The 20,397-nt window shown below is 32.6% G+C and overlaps 2 protein-coding genes across 2 annotated transcripts in view; one reads left to right on the forward strand and one right to left on the reverse strand.

Annotated features, from left to right (window-relative positions):
• Window positions 1-18,897, reverse strand: part of LOC129228499 (uncharacterized) — a 72,001-nt gene extending 53,104 nt beyond the window's left edge. The window contains exons 1-2 of the mRNA XM_054863180.1: window positions 18,840-18,897; window positions 8,905-13,589 (exon numbers count right to left, since the gene is read on the reverse strand). Of these exons, the coding sequence (XP_054719155.1) occupies window positions 8,905-13,555 (4,651 nt within the window). The 5' untranslated portion in view covers window positions 13,556-13,589; window positions 18,840-18,897. The remainder of the gene's footprint in view (window positions 1-8,904; window positions 13,590-18,839) is intronic.
• Window positions 18,898-19,187: 290 nt separating this feature from the next.
• Window positions 19,188-20,397, forward strand: part of LOC129227321 (adenomatous polyposis coli protein-like) — a 40,014-nt gene continuing 38,804 nt past the window's right edge. The window contains exon 1 of the mRNA XM_054861865.1: window positions 19,188-19,833. Coding sequence (XP_054717840.1) covers window positions 19,362-19,833 — 472 coding nt within the window. The 5' untranslated portion in view covers window positions 19,188-19,361. The remainder of the gene's footprint in view (window positions 19,834-20,397) is intronic.

The following is a 20,397-nucleotide window of genomic DNA, read 5'->3' on the forward strand; positions in this document are numbered from 1 at the left end:
CGCGTTAAGTGGAAGAGCTGCAAAAAAATTCTAGATAAGGTTGAGAGTTGTTTGAAATGTTTACAAAAGTTACGCAATGATATTCTAGGGACAATAAAGGCTGAATTATTCCTGGAAATACGATGTGAAATACTAATAGTTACAAGATGTCACAATTTTCCCGTAGCGTGATAATAATCAATTTGCAGGTACTAAAATGTTCTGTATATGTTAAAGAACTAAAATGAAATAATTAATAAATGATAGATTCATTTTTATTACGAGTAGTTAGTTACTTACCGCAGCATATGATTTTCTCGAAAAATCTTAAGACTAGCAAAATTTCCTTGGAAAAGGTATATTTCAAATAAAAATTCAAAACTTTTTTCCCATACTAATAACGGTTAATAGAACATCTAAGGAAAATTACAGGATTGTATCTTAATTACATGATTTTAAAAAAATTTGCAAATAGAACGGTCTCTGAGACCTCACGTCCTCTATTACGTCCCACTTTTTCGCTTCCCTTGTTACGGGTTAACCCTCCGACATACAAAGGAAGGGGGTAATAAGTTTGACGTGTCTAAGTGTAATGACACTCTAGTGTCTAAAAGAATTGGATGGACCGATTTTGAAAAAAAAAATTGCTCGAAAGGAGGGTTGATCAAGTGTTTTTAGCTACATTGCGTCTTTGGATGACACTAATTAACGAAGATATTAGTTGAAAACCTCTAAAAAGTTTGCTGTGGATTTTGCAGTGAAAACATATTTAAAAATTTAAAAATTTAGTACCAAAATTAAGAGTAATTTTTTCTGCGTCTGAGAGAATGTTTTTGAAACTTGTATGCTGTATAGAATTCGAATAATAACGTTTTTTCAAATCAAGTTTTAAGTACGACGAAGCCTTTGTTCACGCGATTCGTAACCGAATTCATTGTTGGCCAACAAGGAAATTAAAAGCATTGAGTTAAAATTTTTATCTCTTGCTAGTTTCTATTTGTTAACAAATAAAAGACTTGTAATTGATTTTTAATAGTATAAGGCTTTTAAAAGGATTTTCAATTTTCCCTCTTGATTCTACATTCGCAACTCAGTCGTTTTTTTTTTTTTAATTCTTTTTTATAACACTGAAAAAATGGTACTTGAATTATTCAATGGGTAAATTTTTTCAAAGTTGAATTTGAATTTTTTAATTGCTTCTTCATACTCCTTTGCAATCAAATGCATATTTTGAACGAACGGATACTTCTGACGATATTTCAACTTGCTTGACTAAAACTGACATCAAATATTAATTAATTTTTGAATTATTGAATCAAAACTGTTCAGAAGAAACCTGATTAAGATAAGTGGCCATCACAGTACAACAATCCTCGGAATCTCTTCTGCTCTATAAGAAAAAAACTTATATTCAGTCAGGTTCACTTGAAGCTAAAACTTCCATGAACAAACTGATATAATCAGAGGTGTAATAGACCCTTCATTTAAAGGGTCAAGGGAGGGGCCCTCGTCGGCTATGAAAAATCAATGTATTTATTTTTTATATATTTTTCAAAATAATTTGAATTGAGTATGGAAATTACTGATATGATGGGCATGAGTGTAGCGAGAGCATACTTTCTCCATCAAGGGAACCAAACAGTCAATTTAATTTAAAAAGAAAAAACAGGTTTTAGCCATATTACTAGGGTACCTTTCCTTTGCCTGGAGTAGAATTCAGCAGAGAACTCATCACTGTGGATAACAATCACGAGACAACTTGTAAAATATGGAAGACTTTCTCCTCCTTTTCAAAAAATATAGGAAACTTTCCCTCTCCTGTCATACACGCAGGATACCTTCTCCTTGCGGAAGTTTTTCACATCATAACACAATATTTCACTCAATAAAAATGATCCATAATAATGGAACACTAAAGTAAACTGGTGTTTATTGAGGTACTGAAAGAAGTAATTTAGGTATACAAAATTGACAATACAGAATGTTTTTAGCTTCCCATTAACAGAAACTCTCTCTTTTTCTGAGGATGAATTTATGTACATAAAGTGATTAACATAATGATTAAAAACATACATGTTTTGAAACAATTTCTCATTTGTTGACTGAAGAGCTATGATTCATGAATTGAAAATATATTACATACAGAAATACTTTTCCCAGGCCCATAGCCACTGTAGTTTATGAGCCTGAGTTTTTGTACAATACCAATAAAAATGATTAATTATGATCATACAGATAAAAATTGAGTACAATTTGTAATAAATCTAAATGACTTGGACACTGAATTTGTGAGTGAACACACTAGCATTTTTCTTCACAGCTTTCTGCAGGTATGCCCTCACAATATAAATGCAAAAAACCTAGTTCACTGAATTGGGATATACATCACATACCAGTGGCGGATCCAACCGATTGTTTTGGGAGGGGCCATCCGAAAATTTTGAACAAACTCCGAACTCCCCAAAAAATTTATTAAAATGAAGTTTTAAAAACTCGATTTTCGGGGTATGGAGACATTAGGTGAGGGGGTGGATTTAGGAATCTCCCTCGGAAATGTTTAAAAATTTAAATTTCCGAGTAATTTTTGAAAATTATGAAACTAAAAACGCATTTTGTCTATTTTTGATGATGTACGGAGAAAGGTCAGGTTTCGGGCGTTGGCCCCAAAATACTTTTTGAAAATAAAGCTTAGAAACCAAAATATTCTGTCATTATACGTTAAGAAGTTAGAAGAGGAGGGGTGCTCTTCTTGCTCTTCAGCTGTCCAGCCTATAAATGCACCTTTAGGTAATGTTTGCTTACATTAAAGGAAGTGTGAAGGTTCTTAGAATCCTTCCTTTCTGGAAATATTTTGCCTTTGAGGCTCTAAAAATTCCATTTTTAGCTATATTTATACATATTTTAGAAAGGGGTGGAAGATTCGTGAGCTCCTCCAAAAACCTTCTTTTTAAGCTATCATCACGATATAAACTAAGGAGGGAGGGGGGTCCTATTAAAAATCGTTTGTAATTGAAGTTCCAAAAAAATTCATTTAAGTTGCTTTTAAGCAAGTTAAGTGATAAGGGCTGGATAAGCTAGTTTCCGTCGACATTTTTTCCAAATAAAAGACTTAAAATGCAATTTTTTGCTGCATTTGTGAAAGGGCATAGGAAAAGGGAGTTCTCCCCCTAGTTTTGAAATTAAAGCCATAAAAACGAAAATTTAGGCTCTCTTTGTTCTTGTGAACAATAGGTATACTCTGAGAACAGCAGCATTTAGAGATCGTCCAAGTGTCTGTAGTTTGAATCGAGAAATGATGTAAAAGATGGAGAAAAATTTTGGAAATAAAAGTTTGTTTTGAGGATAGGGATATAATTTATCTCCCAGTTAAGGCCTACACTTCTTTTTCAGTAAAACACATGTGCTAAATTTTGTTATCTTCTCATAATATTTTTTCTTTTTTTTTGTTAAAAAAAAATTCCTACAATCACAAGGCTTTGGGAAGGGCCATGGCCCCCATCTAGATCCGCCCCTGTCACATACACATCACGAAATTTAAATAACAGTTTATGAACAAAAATTAAAGTGAAATTTTAATAACGGAGATCTGAAATATTGTTGATACTTGGAGACTTTTTGAAAAGTTGGTCAAAATATCACATTTACGCTCAGGTTTGCCACACTGAAGTTCAACTTGCATAAGGACGTTTTCAGATTACCTGTTTATCATTAAATATATATATATATATATATATATATATATATATATATAATTTTTTAAAGAAGAAAAAACTTCCCCCATCTCCATTGCCAAATCATTCAATATTTAAGATACTCCAAAATTCAAAAGCAATAAACAAACACAAAATATTTTTTTAAGTTTTAAGCAAATGGGGGAAAAAAATTAATTTTTTGCAATCAGCTTTTTTTTTTTCAATTGATGCAAACACCATTAAAATAAATTTTAAAGGATTATATAATAAAATTTATTAAAAAGTTTTTATTCAAAATTCATTTCACTACACAATTCTTGTATAAAATAACTTTTCTTAGTTAAAGAGAAATAGTGCATTCTGAAAAGATAAAGGGTGATCAAACACAGTACCTAATCAAGCAATTGCAGTCCTCTCCCATTATTCTCCCCCCTCCCTTTTGTTTTCTTTTCTCCTTCAACTAAGAAATAGGCTGTAGCTTTCTCAAGAATCTGCCACATGTGTCACTGCATCGCACTGCTTCTGCTACCTGGCTATGCAGGATTCAAAATTGTAAAAATCATAAAAGGCATATCAGCTGAGTACAAAATTAATGATTCAAATAAAAGTGACATTTTTATACATCCATTTAGGAACATACTAAATACATTCATAGATTATAAAATTAATGAAGTTGACATTTCAGAGATATTTTGTTGAAACTATTCAAGAAATTTAAACAATACCCTTCAAAACTAAAGTCATAGAAGTTCAATTTTTAGAGAAACACAATTGACTTCCCATAAATATTACTGGTTAGTGGATTTAAAGAAGGAAAATACGATCAATAACAGGATAAAAATGACATTTTTAACTGAGACACTAAGATTTTCTTTGATAGATCTTAGTGAAATCAAAAGACAATTTTTAAAAAAATCTAGCAAGATCAGGTTTTGCTCAGGCTAGTTTACATGGTGCGTGGTGATGCATAAACAATAGGATAATCAACAGCGGTACATCACTAAAATTTCTCAAATTAGAAGAAACATTTTTAAATTTTAACTACATACTATTACTTTAGACTATAAAAACCAACCAGTAAACATAAGATCACATATTTTGTGCATACTAGACTAGTATTGGAGAATAAATCAGTTAAAAGATATATTTCCTTTAAACCTTCATTTAACTAATTTTGTTTTAATTAGATGTGCCGCTATTGTTGCTAGTGAAAAGATATATAACCAATAATTAACATAATTCCCAATTATCCTAATATAATTAGAGAGATTTTAAAAAACATTGGAAATTTGAAAATGAAAAACTATAGTAAAGTCTTTTTGCAGAGAATACCAATACAACAAAATATCAGTTTTAATGAAATAAATGTTTAGTGGCGTTTTAATTGCCATTACAATTGGCTAAATTTCGTAACAACAAAATTCTTGTAATAGCGATTAGCGAACAAAATTTGCGTTCCCTTGAAGTTTGTTGTAATGGGATTCCACTATATTTATTCAATACAGTTAATGTGTGAGCAATTTATAAATATATTTTTTATCACTTTCAACACAGAACTTCATCATTTGTTTGCCACACTTGATTTTATAAACAGCAAAAAAGAGTTTTTCTATAAATTATTTTTTTGAAAAACAGAAGTGGAATGGGACTAGATCCTACTGTCCAAATTTCCATGTATCTGAGATGGGTGAATCCCAAATCCGTTCAGATAATTGGAGTGCTACTATACACTTGTGATTAAAAACTCTCATCAAAAATTTTTATTTATTCAATCATATAAAGGTTCCCCATATGAACAAATTTATGCTGCAAGTTGTACCCATACATTATAACTAATCTAATACATATAAAGCAATGGCACTCACAACTGGAATTTACACGCTATAGATAAAAAGAAATAATTTTATTTTTAGCCTTTCAGCACCAGCCTTTATTCTGCCTTTTATTTCTTCACAATCAATCTGTGCATTGCACCCACCTTCTATGCAGGCTAAATTCAAGCTGCCTGAGTAAAAAGAGTTTTGAAGATATTTCACAACTTTAAAAAGATGAAGAGATAGTGCAGTGCACAAAAGCTGGTACTGACAGGTTAAAACTATTACAGAATTCTCAAAAATATTTTCATGACACATTCAACAAGCACTATAAGCTTTTATGATCTGAATGGGGGGGGGGGGAGTGCAATTTGAAATTGTACATTATGTACAGAATTGAAGAGTTCTTTTAATAGAGCATCTTGTAGGGAAAAAAGTTTTTAGTTTTTTTTTTTCCTTTTGCTTTACACAACAACTATATTTTTACAACATGATTTTTTCTTTTTAAGTATGATATCCTAGTAATGATACATCATTGTTACTTCAAATTTTGAATGCACTGCAATTGACATGCTCTTTGCTAATTCTGAGCTTTACTAACATACATTCACTTTTTGTTTATGTTTTAACACTAAGATTTTTTGATAATTTTATATGCAACTTTTTCTTTCACCAAATTACAATCTTCTCTACCTTCTAATTCAGTCATCATAATAATAATTGTTCATTTACTTTTTCTAGTGCCACTTGGATTAACTATGGAACTGATTATAGGGTACACAAAGGAAGTCACAAAAACCATTTTCTTAGAAAATACAAGGGACCTAGGGAGTAGAAAACCTTAATTGAACTTTGAAAATCTTTTCAAGTCAACTTTTAACTTCAATACAAGTTCCCTGAAATGAATATCTTGGTGTAAAAGCAGGGAAAAAGTAATTTAAAACGACAATGATATCATGGATTGATTTAGACACAAAGTGGATCCACTGTACGTCTTCTTCACAATTGTGTCACAAAAGCAACCCCTTGACAAATTTAATTTATAAAATTGTAAGAACGGTCTCTTTGGTTCCATATCTTAAAAGAGGTTATTTTAAAAATTTTGCTTGTGAAAATAGATCTTTTATAACTTTTAAGTTCAATAAACTAGTTTAAAAATAAAATATTTGTAGAAGAAGAAAAATCCTCAAATTTCCAAGCCTGCTAAATTCTTTAGGATACAATGGGAAAGTTTTCAAAATTTTAAAAGTATTTTTTTTTTTCTGAAAGAGCATCATGCTTAAAAACATAGGATCAGATTATTTCTTAAATAATTTGTTTAAGTTTAATATTAAAAAAAATTACTTAAATCGGTGCACTTTCATTGTTTACGCTTCTACCGATGACACCACAAATGTTGAAATGCCATTCAGTGTTGCCATTCACTGAGCAAAATACTTAAATTGCTTCTTTACTCACGTGTATTAGTGACAATATAGTTGATAGCAAGAGTAGAGTGCAATAATTAATTCGCTTCTTGATTATCATAACGTGGAAATGCTGTAGAAAGATGCGCTAAAATGCATCATTTGTGACGTCATCAAGACCACGCCTTGTTTGAAAAGTCAGACATTAAAATAATTAAAAAATAACTGTTGGGAAAATGAAAGAATTTTCTGGGTCCATGTTTTTTTTTTTTTTTTTTTTTGCATATTCTATCAATTTCAGTGAAACAGTAGTACTACTTTTGATTGAAGGAAACAACTCCATTGGGACAGTTAAGAATGCTCTTAATGACAAAAGACTTTTCTACAATAAAAAAAAAAAAAAAAACAGAAAAAAAAAATCTTCCAAGAATGTCAAAGATTTTTGACAGCTACAATTAAAACAAACATCAGACTTCCAAGACTCTACCACACATAATTTTGTTCCTCCAGACTCGATTAAAAACAGCTACAGGAAATATTTCAAACAAAGTAAATAATTTTCAGACAAAAATCTCAAGCAGTGTACTATAATATTCAATATAAATATTATTATGCAGAGGTCTAACAATCACAGGCATTAAAAAATTGACCTAATCCATAAAAGATAGTACTTATTGACAGCAGATTTTCAAAGCAAACTCACTATCGGCAGACTAAAAATATATAAATATTTAGCACTTGAATATAAAAGCAATATTCTGGTAATGTATTAAAATTTTATACATTTAATTTCAAAATAATGAAACAAAAATGCAGACACAAAAAAATACTTATTCAATAAATACTAAACACAGAAAATGATGAGGACAAAATTATGAATATGTGTGAACTAAAATTTTTACAATCAGAAGTTTGATTCAATATCCCACTCCTAATTATTTCTATTACACTATAGTTAAAACTAGGCTTTTCTAAATAACATTGCTTTGTTACCATTTATTAAATAACTTTACATCTAAGATTTTCTTTTTAGTTGAAAGCACATTTATGCTGCATAAGAGAATAGAAGCTGTCATAAGAATCGGGAAATTTGATATTGTGTAGTAATTGATGTTTTTAAATACTAGTTGAAAACACTTGCACGATACAAATTCGTACTTTATGAGTGGCAAACTTAACAGTTATGGAGCGTAAATGTGATATTTCGAGACAACATTTGATAATAAATATCCAGAAAAAACTGGCTCGGCCCGATGTCGTAGGTCAGCCTCATTGACTTTTAGTGTACCAATACGTTGTGCAACACTAATATTTTTCTGGTTGATAAAAAGGTATGCATGACAAAATTTCTTTATTTATGCAGCCGAAAACGTTTCTAAATTTACATTAGAAGCAAAATCATTAAAAGTCAAAAGCAAAACAAAACTCTGCACATAAGCACGAAAGTAAAGTTAGCAATTACATCTCAAAATCAAAGGCAAGTCTTTTTTTTTTTTAGAAATATGGTACAAAGAATTGATAAATAAATTGAAGATGTGTTTTAAATTCTAAAGATCTGAAAATGTGTCAAAAAGTTGAATTTGATGTGCTTTCAGTTTTTTTTTTCAGAACCTTTATCATTTTTTTAAAAGCTATTCTTGCCAGGAACATTGCAATCAAATTCTAAAAGGAAAAAGAAAGGTTTTACTAGCCATTTGCACAACGTAAAATGAGCAACATAAATGTGCTTATTATTTTCTTTACTAAAAAACTGCAAAAAAGTGCTATATAAATAGCACTAAAACTCAAAAAACTAAAAAAAAAAACTGATTAAATTATCTACAAATGCAAATATCATAAATTCTTCAAAACTCAAAACTTGTGCTTGAAAAGCCCTGTTCTAAACTATATATATGAGCTTTGTCAAATATAAATAAAGATGCAAAATAAAACTACCATAAATATATATTTGTAATTAGTCATGGAATATAAACATGAATCTACAATGTTCAAAGTCCATACTTTAGTTATCACTGTCCGATCCTTCATCATCACTAATAAAACGCCTTGATGTTCTTGATTTTCTTTTCTGTGTTTTCTCTTCAGGCTCATCATTCATGTCACTGTCACTATTATTATCTCCACCTGCAAAAGACAGATCCCCATCCTTCTCAAGTCTTTCTCTGGCATTGGTAAAAACAGACTGCAAAACAATTGAATCTTCATAAATTAGGGAGCCTTCCACGTTATATGTCTGGGCATTTTTGCAAAGCAACATGAAATCAGATTCCAAATCATCTAAACAACGATATCTATGTTCTTTTATGCGATATTTGATTTTTTGAAGGTCCACAGGTTTCTTGATAACTTCATAATAATCTGGCAATTCACGCTTGGATGGTAGTTGCTTAAAGGCTTTACTCAAGACACGACCATCACTATCTTTGTAATGAATGACGATATCAAGCAACTTTTTCATTTGGACTGTCAGGCGGGGAGGATTTGGTTGCATTTTTTCCACTGGCGGTCTACCACGTCTCTTTTTCTTTGCTTCAGGTTCTCCTTCGTGATCAGGATCTTTCTCCTTCTTACGTTTCTTACCAGTAGATGGGCCTGGAGTAGCTCGTTTCTTCTTTGTTTCAAGTTCCTCAAGATTACCATCTTCGATGACTTTCAACCACTGCTTATCAGTAAATGAATCAGAATAATCAACATCTTTCCTTTGTCGAGAACCACGCCCAAATAGTTTGTCATCTTCTTCTTCGTTTGTTAAATTTTCAACTTCAGCATCATCTTTTACAAGCCATGCAGGAAGTTCATCTTCTTCCATTAAACGAGGTTTGCGTTTGGGATTTCTTGCTTCTTCTCGTCTACGATCTAAATCCATTTTTTGAAACAACTCAAATTCATCCTCATTTCTAGCTATCATCTGATTGATAGTTTCATCATCTGGTACCTCATTTTCTTCTTCTTCATCAATTTCATCTTGCGCAAGTATTGCTTGCAAAAAATTATGTCTGTCAGTTCCCGTAGATTTTTGATCAAACATACCAGCTTGAATAACTTTCTCATCTAAATTCAATTTATATTTAGCAGCCGCTAAAATTCTTTCTTCAACCGAATTTACCGTCACTAATCTCAAGACTCGTACTTCATTTTGCTGACCAATACGATGAGCTCGATCCTGAGCTTGTAAGTCTTGTTGAGGATTCCAATCAGAATCAAAAATTATTACTGTGTCTGCAGCCTGAAGATTTAAACCTAATCCACCAGCGCGAGTACTCAGCAAAAACAAAAAGTATGGCGAATCGGCATCATTGAACAGCTCAAGCAAATGTCCTCTATCTTCTGATTTTGTAGTACCATCGAGTCTCAAATATGAATGTGAACGATAATTCAAATAATCTTCCATTACTGTCATCAAAGTTGTCATTTGACAGAAAAGCAATACACGATGTCCTGTTTTCCTTAATTTAGGTAGAATACGATCAAGGAGTTCAAATTTTCCAGATGCTCTGTAAAGATCGGGTCCACTAACTACTGTTGTGCTCAGCCCCAAGTGTTCCGCATATGCTTCTTCAATATTCTGGAACACAAAAGGATGATTACATATTTTGCGCAATTGCATAATGGAGTTCATTAATGTTTTTGCACCACCTCTGCCTTTCTTATCTTTCTCAGAGCCATCAGTCAAAAGAACGCCTTTGGTTTGCATGTGTCTATACATCAAACGTTGTAAAGCTGACATATCACATTTGACAACATATTCTACTTTTTCAGGTAGCTGGGATTCTACTTCTTTTTTCAGCCTTCTTAGTAAGAAAGGTCTTAGAACCTTATGTAAACGTCTGATAATCAAAATTGTCTCTTCTTCATTCAATTCAACTTTTTCACCAGTAGTAGCAAATGGTGCATTAAACCACTGTTCAAATGTATTACAACATTTGAATATACTTGGTAGTAAAAAGTTCAGAAGAGCCCATAATTCTGGAAGTTTGTTTTGAAGTGGTGTTCCAGTAAGTAACAAACGATGAGGGGCAGTGTAATGAGTGTTTAATATTTGAGTTAGTTTGCAATGTTGATTTTTCATTCGATGACCTTCATCAATTATCATATATTTCCAGTGTACTTTTGCGAGAGTAGCTTTATCTTTTATAACATATTCATATGTAGTCAACAGAACATTAAACTTAGTAGCTTTTAAGCTAGAAGCAATTTGTTTTCGAACATTTGGAGAACCTTTATATGCATATTTTATCACTGATGGAGCCCAACGGTCAAATTCAAGCATCCAATTTGACAAAGTAGATAAAGGCACAATTATCAAATATGGACCATATACTCTTTTCTTCTCAATTAAGTAAGTAATTAAAGCAATTGTTTGAATAGTTTTACCAAGACCCATTTCATCAGCTAATATGCCATTTAAATTATTATTATACAAAGAAACTAGCCATTCTAATCCTTTGATTTGATATTCTTTAAGTTTACCATTCACCATAAGACATGCCTGCTCTTTAACTTCCTCACCAATAGCATGAGCAATATTATAATAGTTTTGATAGCCTCCCATATTCATATATTCATCATCTTCAGCAGTAGCAGAATCAAGACTTTGTTTTGCCTCTTCAGTAGTTCTTACTACAGTGGTTTTAGGAGGTTTGGGCAATTCATCTTCTTCTTCTGAATCAGATGTATCATCATCTTCTTCATCATCATCACTTGCTTCTCGAGGAGCAACTTCATACCCAGGATGCATCTCCAACCATGCTTCTAGCTGACTTGCAAGAGGAGCATTTGCTCCAGTAAGTGTTTTACCTGTAGTGGTTTCAATAACGTTGACTCTAAGATCACTTTGTTGAGAACATTCATCAACTAAACTTTCTTGAAGAGAATCATTTACATCAGGATTGTCACCCATCTGCTGCTGTTTCTTCTTTTTCTTTGCCTTACGCTTCGCTTTTAATTTTCGTTTTTGTTCGAGTTTATGTTGTTTCACCATATCAGTAAGATTGTGAATATATTCATCAGTTTGAGATAGTAAGAAGGCCAAGCGTTTGTCTTTTTTCTGATCAATGAGTTTACGATAACCCTCTTCATCTTCAGCCATGAGACGTTTCATACGTTCTTTATCAATTCTTTCTTGCTCCTTCTTTTGTTCTCGTTCAGTGTTAGCATGATAAGTAATTACTGCTTTATTAACCTTTCCAATCTTACCCATCATATTCCTATGGTATTCTTTGAAATCCTTTGCATGTTGCAAAACAGCATTTAAGTATTCTTGATGCTTTTGTCGCCTCTTTCTTTCCTGTTCTAGTTTCTGCTGCTTTTCTAACTTTTCAGTTATTCTAGCTTCTCGAAGACCTTGACGTTTAGTTCGCTTATATAATTTCGGATACAAAGCAGTTTCTAAAGTACTTTCTCTTCTCATGCGGCTAATTACTTCTGATCTTAATTGTCTTTGAAAGTTTAATAAACGAAGTCCAAGCAACTCTGTCATTACTTTACATCTTATATCTTCAGGTAAATCAGCTGGCATAGATGATAACTCTTGAATGCGTAAAGCCACTCTTGCTGCTAATCTGTTTTCTCTTTCTTTTAGTATTTCTATAGGATCAATCCCTTGAGGTTTTGCAACAGGGGTTAGACGATTTTGCTTCTGTTGTTGCAGTTGCATCATAGCAGGAATAGGCACTGACTGAGAATTAGGTGGACCTTGGGGTCTGTTTTGAGGACCCTGCATAGCCATGGCTGGTGCTGGAGCATTGTTCATTGGAGGGTGCTGTGGAGCAACTGGTGCAGTAGCAGCTTGTTGGGGCTGAGGAGGTGGCATTGATGATGGTGGCATATGGGGATGCATTGCTTGTGAAGGAGGCATTTGCTGTGGCATCATCCCTCCACTCATATTTTGTGGAGGTGGCTGATTTTGTGGCCCTGGTCCCCTTATGGGTTGAACAGGAGATGGTGCACCAGGTGGTCTTTGGGAATACATTGCTTGATTCGGCATTGGGCGTTTTCCTTGCAGTGCCATAATAATATGTTCAGGAACTGGTTGATTTCTAGCAAGAAGTTTATATGCCATTATTTGAGCTCTGAGTTGATTCATTTGAGCTTGAGTTAATAATGATGGTTTTTGACTAGGTGGACCTGATCCTCCTGGAGTAGGCATTGGACTACAAACTGAAGGCGGAACAGGAGAACTTTCTGGATGAGGAGATCCTTGAGAACTATTAATAGAGCCTGGTGGATAATTAGGATGAGGATGATGAGGCTGTTCAGTAGAATCCATGTTCGGAGGCACGGGGGCAGGTGCAGGTCCAGGCACCATGTGACTTTGCCCTCCATGAGGACTTGAGTGTGGAGCGGGTTGCTGATAATTTGATGGTGAAGAAGCATAATTCTGGGTATGTTGCTGAGGGGCATTGATGTGTGGATGAGGAGCCATATGAGTAGCATTCATCACATTATTTTGAGATGGTGGTATATAGTTGATATTTGAATTTGATGGTGAAGGAGGAGGACCCATATGCTGGGGCATCATTTGATAATTTTGACTGGGTGGAATTTGGTTTTGTGGCTGAGGGGGTGGTGCATTGGCAGTAGCAGCATGGGGAGAAGGAGGAATTTGAGATTGCTGAGGTGGAGGATTGCAACCAGGACTAACTTGCATTCCATGTGGCCCCATTTCTGGAGATGGTGCAACTGCTGAAACAAATTTGCTGCAAAGTAAACAATTTAAAAGTTACTTTTCATTGTTTAATTAATGTAACAAATAATACAATCTAAGTTTTCAGAATTTTCATTAAAAACAAGTAAATTTTTTTTGGCAACACATTATTTACAATGAAATTAAACAGGGAAAATCGCACCATGGGTGCTAGTTTGGTGATGTGTTCAAGACGGCAAACATTTTGAGCCCCCCCCCCCCTCCTCACCCCACAAGCATGCTTAAGGAAAAATTTATGAGCATAAATGTTGTAGATTTTGACTATGGCAGTTTTGGAATCTGTGTTTACTTTGAATTTTTTGCCTTTGACTTTTCTAATAACATGGACCGAGTTTAAATTGTAATATTTAAACGTTTTGATATCGTAGTTCTAAAAACCTAAAAACCACCTATAACGGGGGGTTTGGGGGCTCACCTCCAGAATTTTTTTTAAAATTGAAGTCCAAAAAACGCAATGATAGGCCATTTTGGTAAAAATAAGGGAAAGTAGGGGTTCAGGGACTCTCTTACATCATTTTTTTTTCAAACTGATAGTCCTAAAATCACAATATTGGGCGATCTTCAAAAATAGTATAGAAGGAGGGGGAGGGGGCGCTGGCTCTCCCCGAAATTGAAGCTTAGAAGAGTTTGAAATTGAAGCTTTAAAAACGAAATTGTACTCCATCTTTCATAACATTTATATGCTTTTTGAATGCATTTATTGAAGGGATGGAGTTCAAGAACTCTCCTTCGGCAATATTTCGAAATTAAAGTTCCAAAAACGCAATTTTAGATGATGTTGATGATGTTAGGGGTAAAAGTGTTCGGGGCTCCAAGCCATTAGTTTTTTGCCAATCATTAACCTTTTTATTGCAGCAATAAAATCGCTTAGGACCTAAGATTTTCACCATTGCAACATAAATCAGTTCTGATCGAAAGTCTACCCAAGATAGCGCTAACAAACCAGAAAAGAAAGAAAGGTGGGGGAAGGGTATGGGAAATTAATGAACTGGCATCCCCCACCCCCACACAGTCTTCATTTGTAAAAGAATTCTTTTATACGATAGCAGATGGTAAAATTAGAAATAATAAAAACAGCTTCAGTGAAGTAGATATATTTTTTAAACGAGGAACACTACCCTTTCTGTTAAGTCATTTAAGTATAGTCTCAAATAGTTTTTAATACATCAGCTACAAAACATTTTCAGGTTAGAACACTGAAATCATCTCTAAATTCACCAAAGATTGCCTAGATTAGTGTTTTTAAGACTCCAGTTTCCGAATTTTTTTTGAACCTCACCCTCTCCACTTTTACATCATTAAAGACAGTCTAAACATTTTTGACCTTTTTTTTTTTTAGAGTTTGCAGAGGAGAATTCACAAGCCACTCCTAGCTTCAAAAATGGCTTAAACTTAAGTTTTTCGATTTTTTTTATTCTGAAGCCCTTGAGTAGCCCCCTCCCCCCTCCTTGTAGATCCTCCAAAATATAAATGTGTTAAGACTTCAGTATCATGGGCCAATTTTTCGCAAACTTGTGCTACCGTTATTTTTTGCGTTTCCTTTCTCTCCCCCCCCCACCTATTTCCATCCTAGCGAGACTGTTACATTGAAAGTCATTGGAATTTAGTGATTCTTCAATTCTTAAATATTTTACCAGAAACAGGAACAGTTGCCCATCGATGTTTCAAACCAGCTTGATATTTGCCTCCGATTATTTCCAGAATTCTCATTCTCATTAAAATCTTCAAAATCCATGATAGTTCTCGCTTTACCAGGTATGTGGATGCCCTTTGATGTGGAGTAAACATTTCATCACGTCAGCAATCACACTCAACCGGTGACTCAGATTTAACTCTAATTTCAACAATTTAAGAGCGTACATAATTTTTATTTATGCGTGTAAAGTTTTCAAAAAAAAAAACGAAAGGATGGTCGAAAAATAGCAAGTGAAAAATAAAGAAGAAAAGTGATCAAATCAAAAATTTAGCGAGAATAGCGAGCAACTCCACGGTCTGCAATGCAGCGAGTTGGAAATAACAGAGCTACCTAAAAAAAGTCAAACAGCGTGAGTCTAAAAGCCACTCCTCCAAAATCACGTTGAAAACAAAACATGCCCATGGCTGAAAATCGAGAGATTGTCGATGTAAATTCGTGGTTATGGAGAGGTCCAGTAATATTAAAACATATTTTTCAAACATTCAATTTTTCTTTTTTTAGTACAAACTGAAGGAAAGTCAACGAATTTCTTTCCGTCCCAACCTTCCTCTCTGAAATTTTTCCCAAGACGGAAATCCGTCCTGAGACGGAAGATCTTGCACCCATGATTTATTACTCCATTCTTCATTTTTTTTTTAAAGTTAGACTTATAAAAATTGCTCACCACTGAAAAAATAACAAAATTTGTTTCTGAATTAAAAGGCTGTAGCCGGGTTTCTATGCTAAATCTGCCCTTGCGGCCTTTTCATGTGTCAAAATCAAATATCTCAAACTATATCATACTTAACTGGCACACTGTCACTGCTCACATTGCTGCGATCATATATTTTCTGCCTCATTCTCGACATTTTGCAAAAATAGTAAAGACTGCTGAAATACTGAGTGGTCGCTCATTGATGAAAAAGTCGGTGTCTTTGTGAATGAAGACAGTGACAAAGACTAACTTTACTTAAAAAATCATCATAAATTGTTGAAAATTATTACATTTAATTTCGTTATTAAAAAAAATTGTGTTAAATGGTGCAAAAAAGTTACTTTAATATATGAAATTTTTGTCTTTATTGGATCCAGACGGAAAAATTATACAAAATAGTGTGGTCAAATTATATAATCATCTCTATGTACAATTCAGCATTGAATAATATTTATCAAAAAACTTATTAATCATTCTTATTACATTCTTAATAACTTCATGAAGGATATGTCATAGTTTTTATGGTGTGTTTTTTCAGGTAAGATAGCATTTTCAAAGTTTTTTTTTTACTTAGCAGACAATATTTTACTGACTTAGTTCAAATAATTTTTTTGACAATCGAAAATGATATTTAAATTTGTTTGAACACAAAATGATTTTAAAAAATCCTTTAATTTTTTTGTATTGTTCCTCCATTTCAAAAAATTCAAAAAAATTCCTGAATGTAGAGGAGTAGTATAAAAGACATTCTGACAAAATTTGAAGAGTGACTCTTTTCAGAAAGGCATTGAAAAAGAATATTTAAATTTTATTTCTGTTACCAAAAATTGGCTTTTTGTTGAAAAATTATGACTATAATAGTTTTTCATGTATTTTACTCCTAAAAATAAAGGGGGGAAATAACCATTCATTAATTTTGAATTTTACTATGAAAAAAAATTAAAATTGAAAAAAAATTTTTTTTTTTTTTGAAAAACTTGAAGGTTAGTTGGGATAAAGAGCTGAAAATTTGGCTAAATTATTTTTATTCAACACCAAAATGATCCCCCAAGTGTGAGTCAAAAAAAACCGCAAGGCAGATTTAACATAGAAACCCGGCTACGGCCTTTGTTCAAATATAACTGCACTACATGATTTTGTTATATAGGATTTGTAGAACTATAGTGCTATTTGTTATAGTCATAAATTAAATTTAAAAATATTAATATTATTAAGATTATTAAAACGAGCCCAACAAACCCCTTTCCCTATAAAAAAATGATAGTGCAAATGTAATGCGGTGATACTTTATATTTTTAATTATTTGGGCTATGTATCCAGAATAAAACTTCCTTCAGCACATAACCTACCACTACGTTCATTTTTTTTTTTTTTTGAGGTGGGGGGGGGGGGCGGCATTCAAAACAGATTATGTATGAAAAACTTCATATTTTAATGATGAACTGTATTCTTAAGAGCTTTGCTCATAACACATTCTATACTAGAATCTAAGACATATTTTTCAGCTGAAAAAAATGTGGGGAAATTGAGCAAGCAACTTTGAATTGGACAAATCTATTGAATGGACAAATCTATGAAGATGAATTATGTTAAGTGCAACTTAGACTAAAGGAAGTAGTATAGTAGATGAATTTGAAACAAGACAAGCCAAGTAATTTTAGGGCACAAACCCCCAAGATTATAAAATAGATAAATTAACAATAAATGTTATTTAGAATTTAGCTATGAACTTGCAAAAAAGAGAACTTGAATTTAGCGAGGAAATCAAAAAGATTTGGTTGGTACAATGTTAAATCTTTGGGAACTTAACTTGCTTCTAACGAGCATACCCCACTTAAAACAAGCAAATATTTTTGAATTTACAAACTTTCTACTAAGTTCCATCTTGGAAAAGAATATCCTTTTTTTTTCAAAGAAAAATTCTATTAACATTTTGAATTCAACCAAAAGTTTAAAATAAGCTATATTTCCTGAGAACAAGTAATGACAGTCTTTTTTTTTTAAATAAAATCTCTTGAGTAGAGGAGCATTTAAAAAACACATAGGTTGTTGAAGGAAACAAGAGACAATAAGACATTTCAAAGCAAATAGGTACTGTACCGAAATATGAAAATACCTATGTTTTTTACCGCATCTGTTTTTTATGAGCACTCGTTTATGGGGACCAAATATTATGTTCTCTTTGCACTTGTTTTAAGCAAGTTCGACAAACTAATTAATTTTAGCAATTTATTTACGCCAAGTTTCTTAACTAAAATACTTTATTGAATTAGAATCAACTTTTCTCACCGTTATTGAACCAATATCAAGAGCAATGATAAGTGCTATTCTATTACTTAAAATAACTATTAAATTAGCATTTTTTTAAAAAATCAATATCGAGAGCAATATTTTATTAGCTAGAAAAACTCTTTAGAAATATTTTTTTCTCTTTAAAAAATCAACACTAAGAGCAAGGATATAAATGCTATTTTTTTAGTTATTTCAGGAAAACTTTTGAAATAAGCATTTAATGGTGTGAAAACGTTGAGACATATTTCCTAGTAATATTATTAGAGAAGCTATATGGTTAACGCATGAAAAAAAACACACTCGATCTCTAATACCATATGAAGCAACAACTATTTTAAAAAAAAAAAACGTGACAGGGGCAATATTATTGCAAAAATAATAGAAAATGAAATAGGTTGAATACTCTTTATGAAATTTAGCATTTAAGAACTGGCTTTTATAAATGGCGACATTTTACTTAGATGGTTAACATGGTTGTCGTTTTTTCAACACAAGCAATAAAGCGATAATTATAACCATCTCTTTATATGCTAATGTCAAAATAATTAAAGAGTATTTACCAGCGTTGCTGATCGCTGAAGTGACTGCGATTTCCGTCCTATTCCTACGATATCGGCGTCAAAAGCAAAAAAACAACAAAAAGGTAAAGATTGCCAGACGCAGAAAAGAAGACTTCGTGCTGACCTCGTCAAACTGGTTTTTAGCGAATTAAAATTTGATAATACTAATAAATAATCAATTTTTGTTCTTCAGAAATAAAAAGTATTTATTTTAATTCAATTTTCAATTATGTTAAGTTCCTTAATAACACGTTTATGTGGAAAATTTCGAGTTTTGAGAAAAATGAACATGAACCGCTTAACTGTCGTCGCAGACTTGTGCATTGTCGCTTCTGTTTACATCGGAGGTCTCGGTTTACATTTTGCATTTCCGCGAATGAAAACTTTTATTGAGTTATGTTCGCATAGCGTTTTATTTCGTTGCTATGTACCACTGTTTCAATAAATTAAAAAATAATTTTTTTTTATTCAATTACGTCCTATTATTGGCATAACTTTTGGCGTCAGAAACCGGAGATCATCATGCTAAGTTATAAAAGTGGACAAGGTGCACCACCTATGTATGACTACTATGTTGAAACTGATCTAGATGACTTTGATCAACTGGTCGATTACAGTAAAAAATATACAGATCAAGATTCTTATGAAGTTCGCAAACAAATTAAATCTCCCAAAGTTTTGATTCATTTTCCATCTAACCCTGGGGCCCAACCTGCGAAACAACAATCCTGTAATGATGAACTTAAAGTTTATTACATGGAAGGGACTCCTCTTACTATATCGTCATCATCTTCTTTGTGTGACTTACGAGACATTGGTGTAAATACATTAATATCGTCCAAGCACGATGTTAAAAAAAATGAAAATTCTAGTTTCACACCATTGGGTGATGCTGCGTCGTTACGAGAATCATTTGCTTCTAAAAAGGAAGGTGATGTACTGATTACGAATACTTCTTCCGAGAAAGGAAAGGAAGATATAACTTGTAAAGAAGGTAGTAATTTGAAAGTAGTTAAAGGACTTAATTTTTAACATTATTAAATGTTTACCTTCAAGGGGCTAAAATTCAATTTTTAAGTGGAGGGAAGACTCCCTGCTTAGTTTTATATTTAGTAGGTTTCACAATTTTTTGTGAAAGAGAACAGAGCAGTACATATTGTTTGACGGTTAAGTACAGATTTTTTTCTGCATAGGAAGAGTTCTTTTGATGTCTTGTGTTTTTTCCACAAATTTATCTGAATTTTTAACAATTGTATCCGCTGATGATTTTCTAATTTTCTGTTCAGTCTCGGGCAGATAGTCTCTTACTCTGATTTTTTCTAGAAGAGATCTGAGAAATATTGATGCGGATCTTGCCACACTACCTGAATTTCAGCCCCTGCTCTTGTGCATTATATGTAAAAAATTCAAGGCCATATCAACATTGCTAATTAAGCTTTTTATCATAGACTATTGGTACAGGGGAGTGGGCAACTGCCCTTTACTTTCATAAATGAATGCCATTTAATTTTATTTATGAAAGGTGAGTACCTATGGTAACTGATAGTTTTTCTACAAA

Source organism: Uloborus diversus, chromosome 8 (genome assembly GCF_026930045.1).
Source record: "Uloborus diversus isolate 005 chromosome 8, Udiv.v.3.1, whole genome shotgun sequence".
Lineage (NCBI taxonomy): Eukaryota > Metazoa > Arthropoda > Arachnida > Araneae > Uloboridae > Uloborus > Uloborus diversus.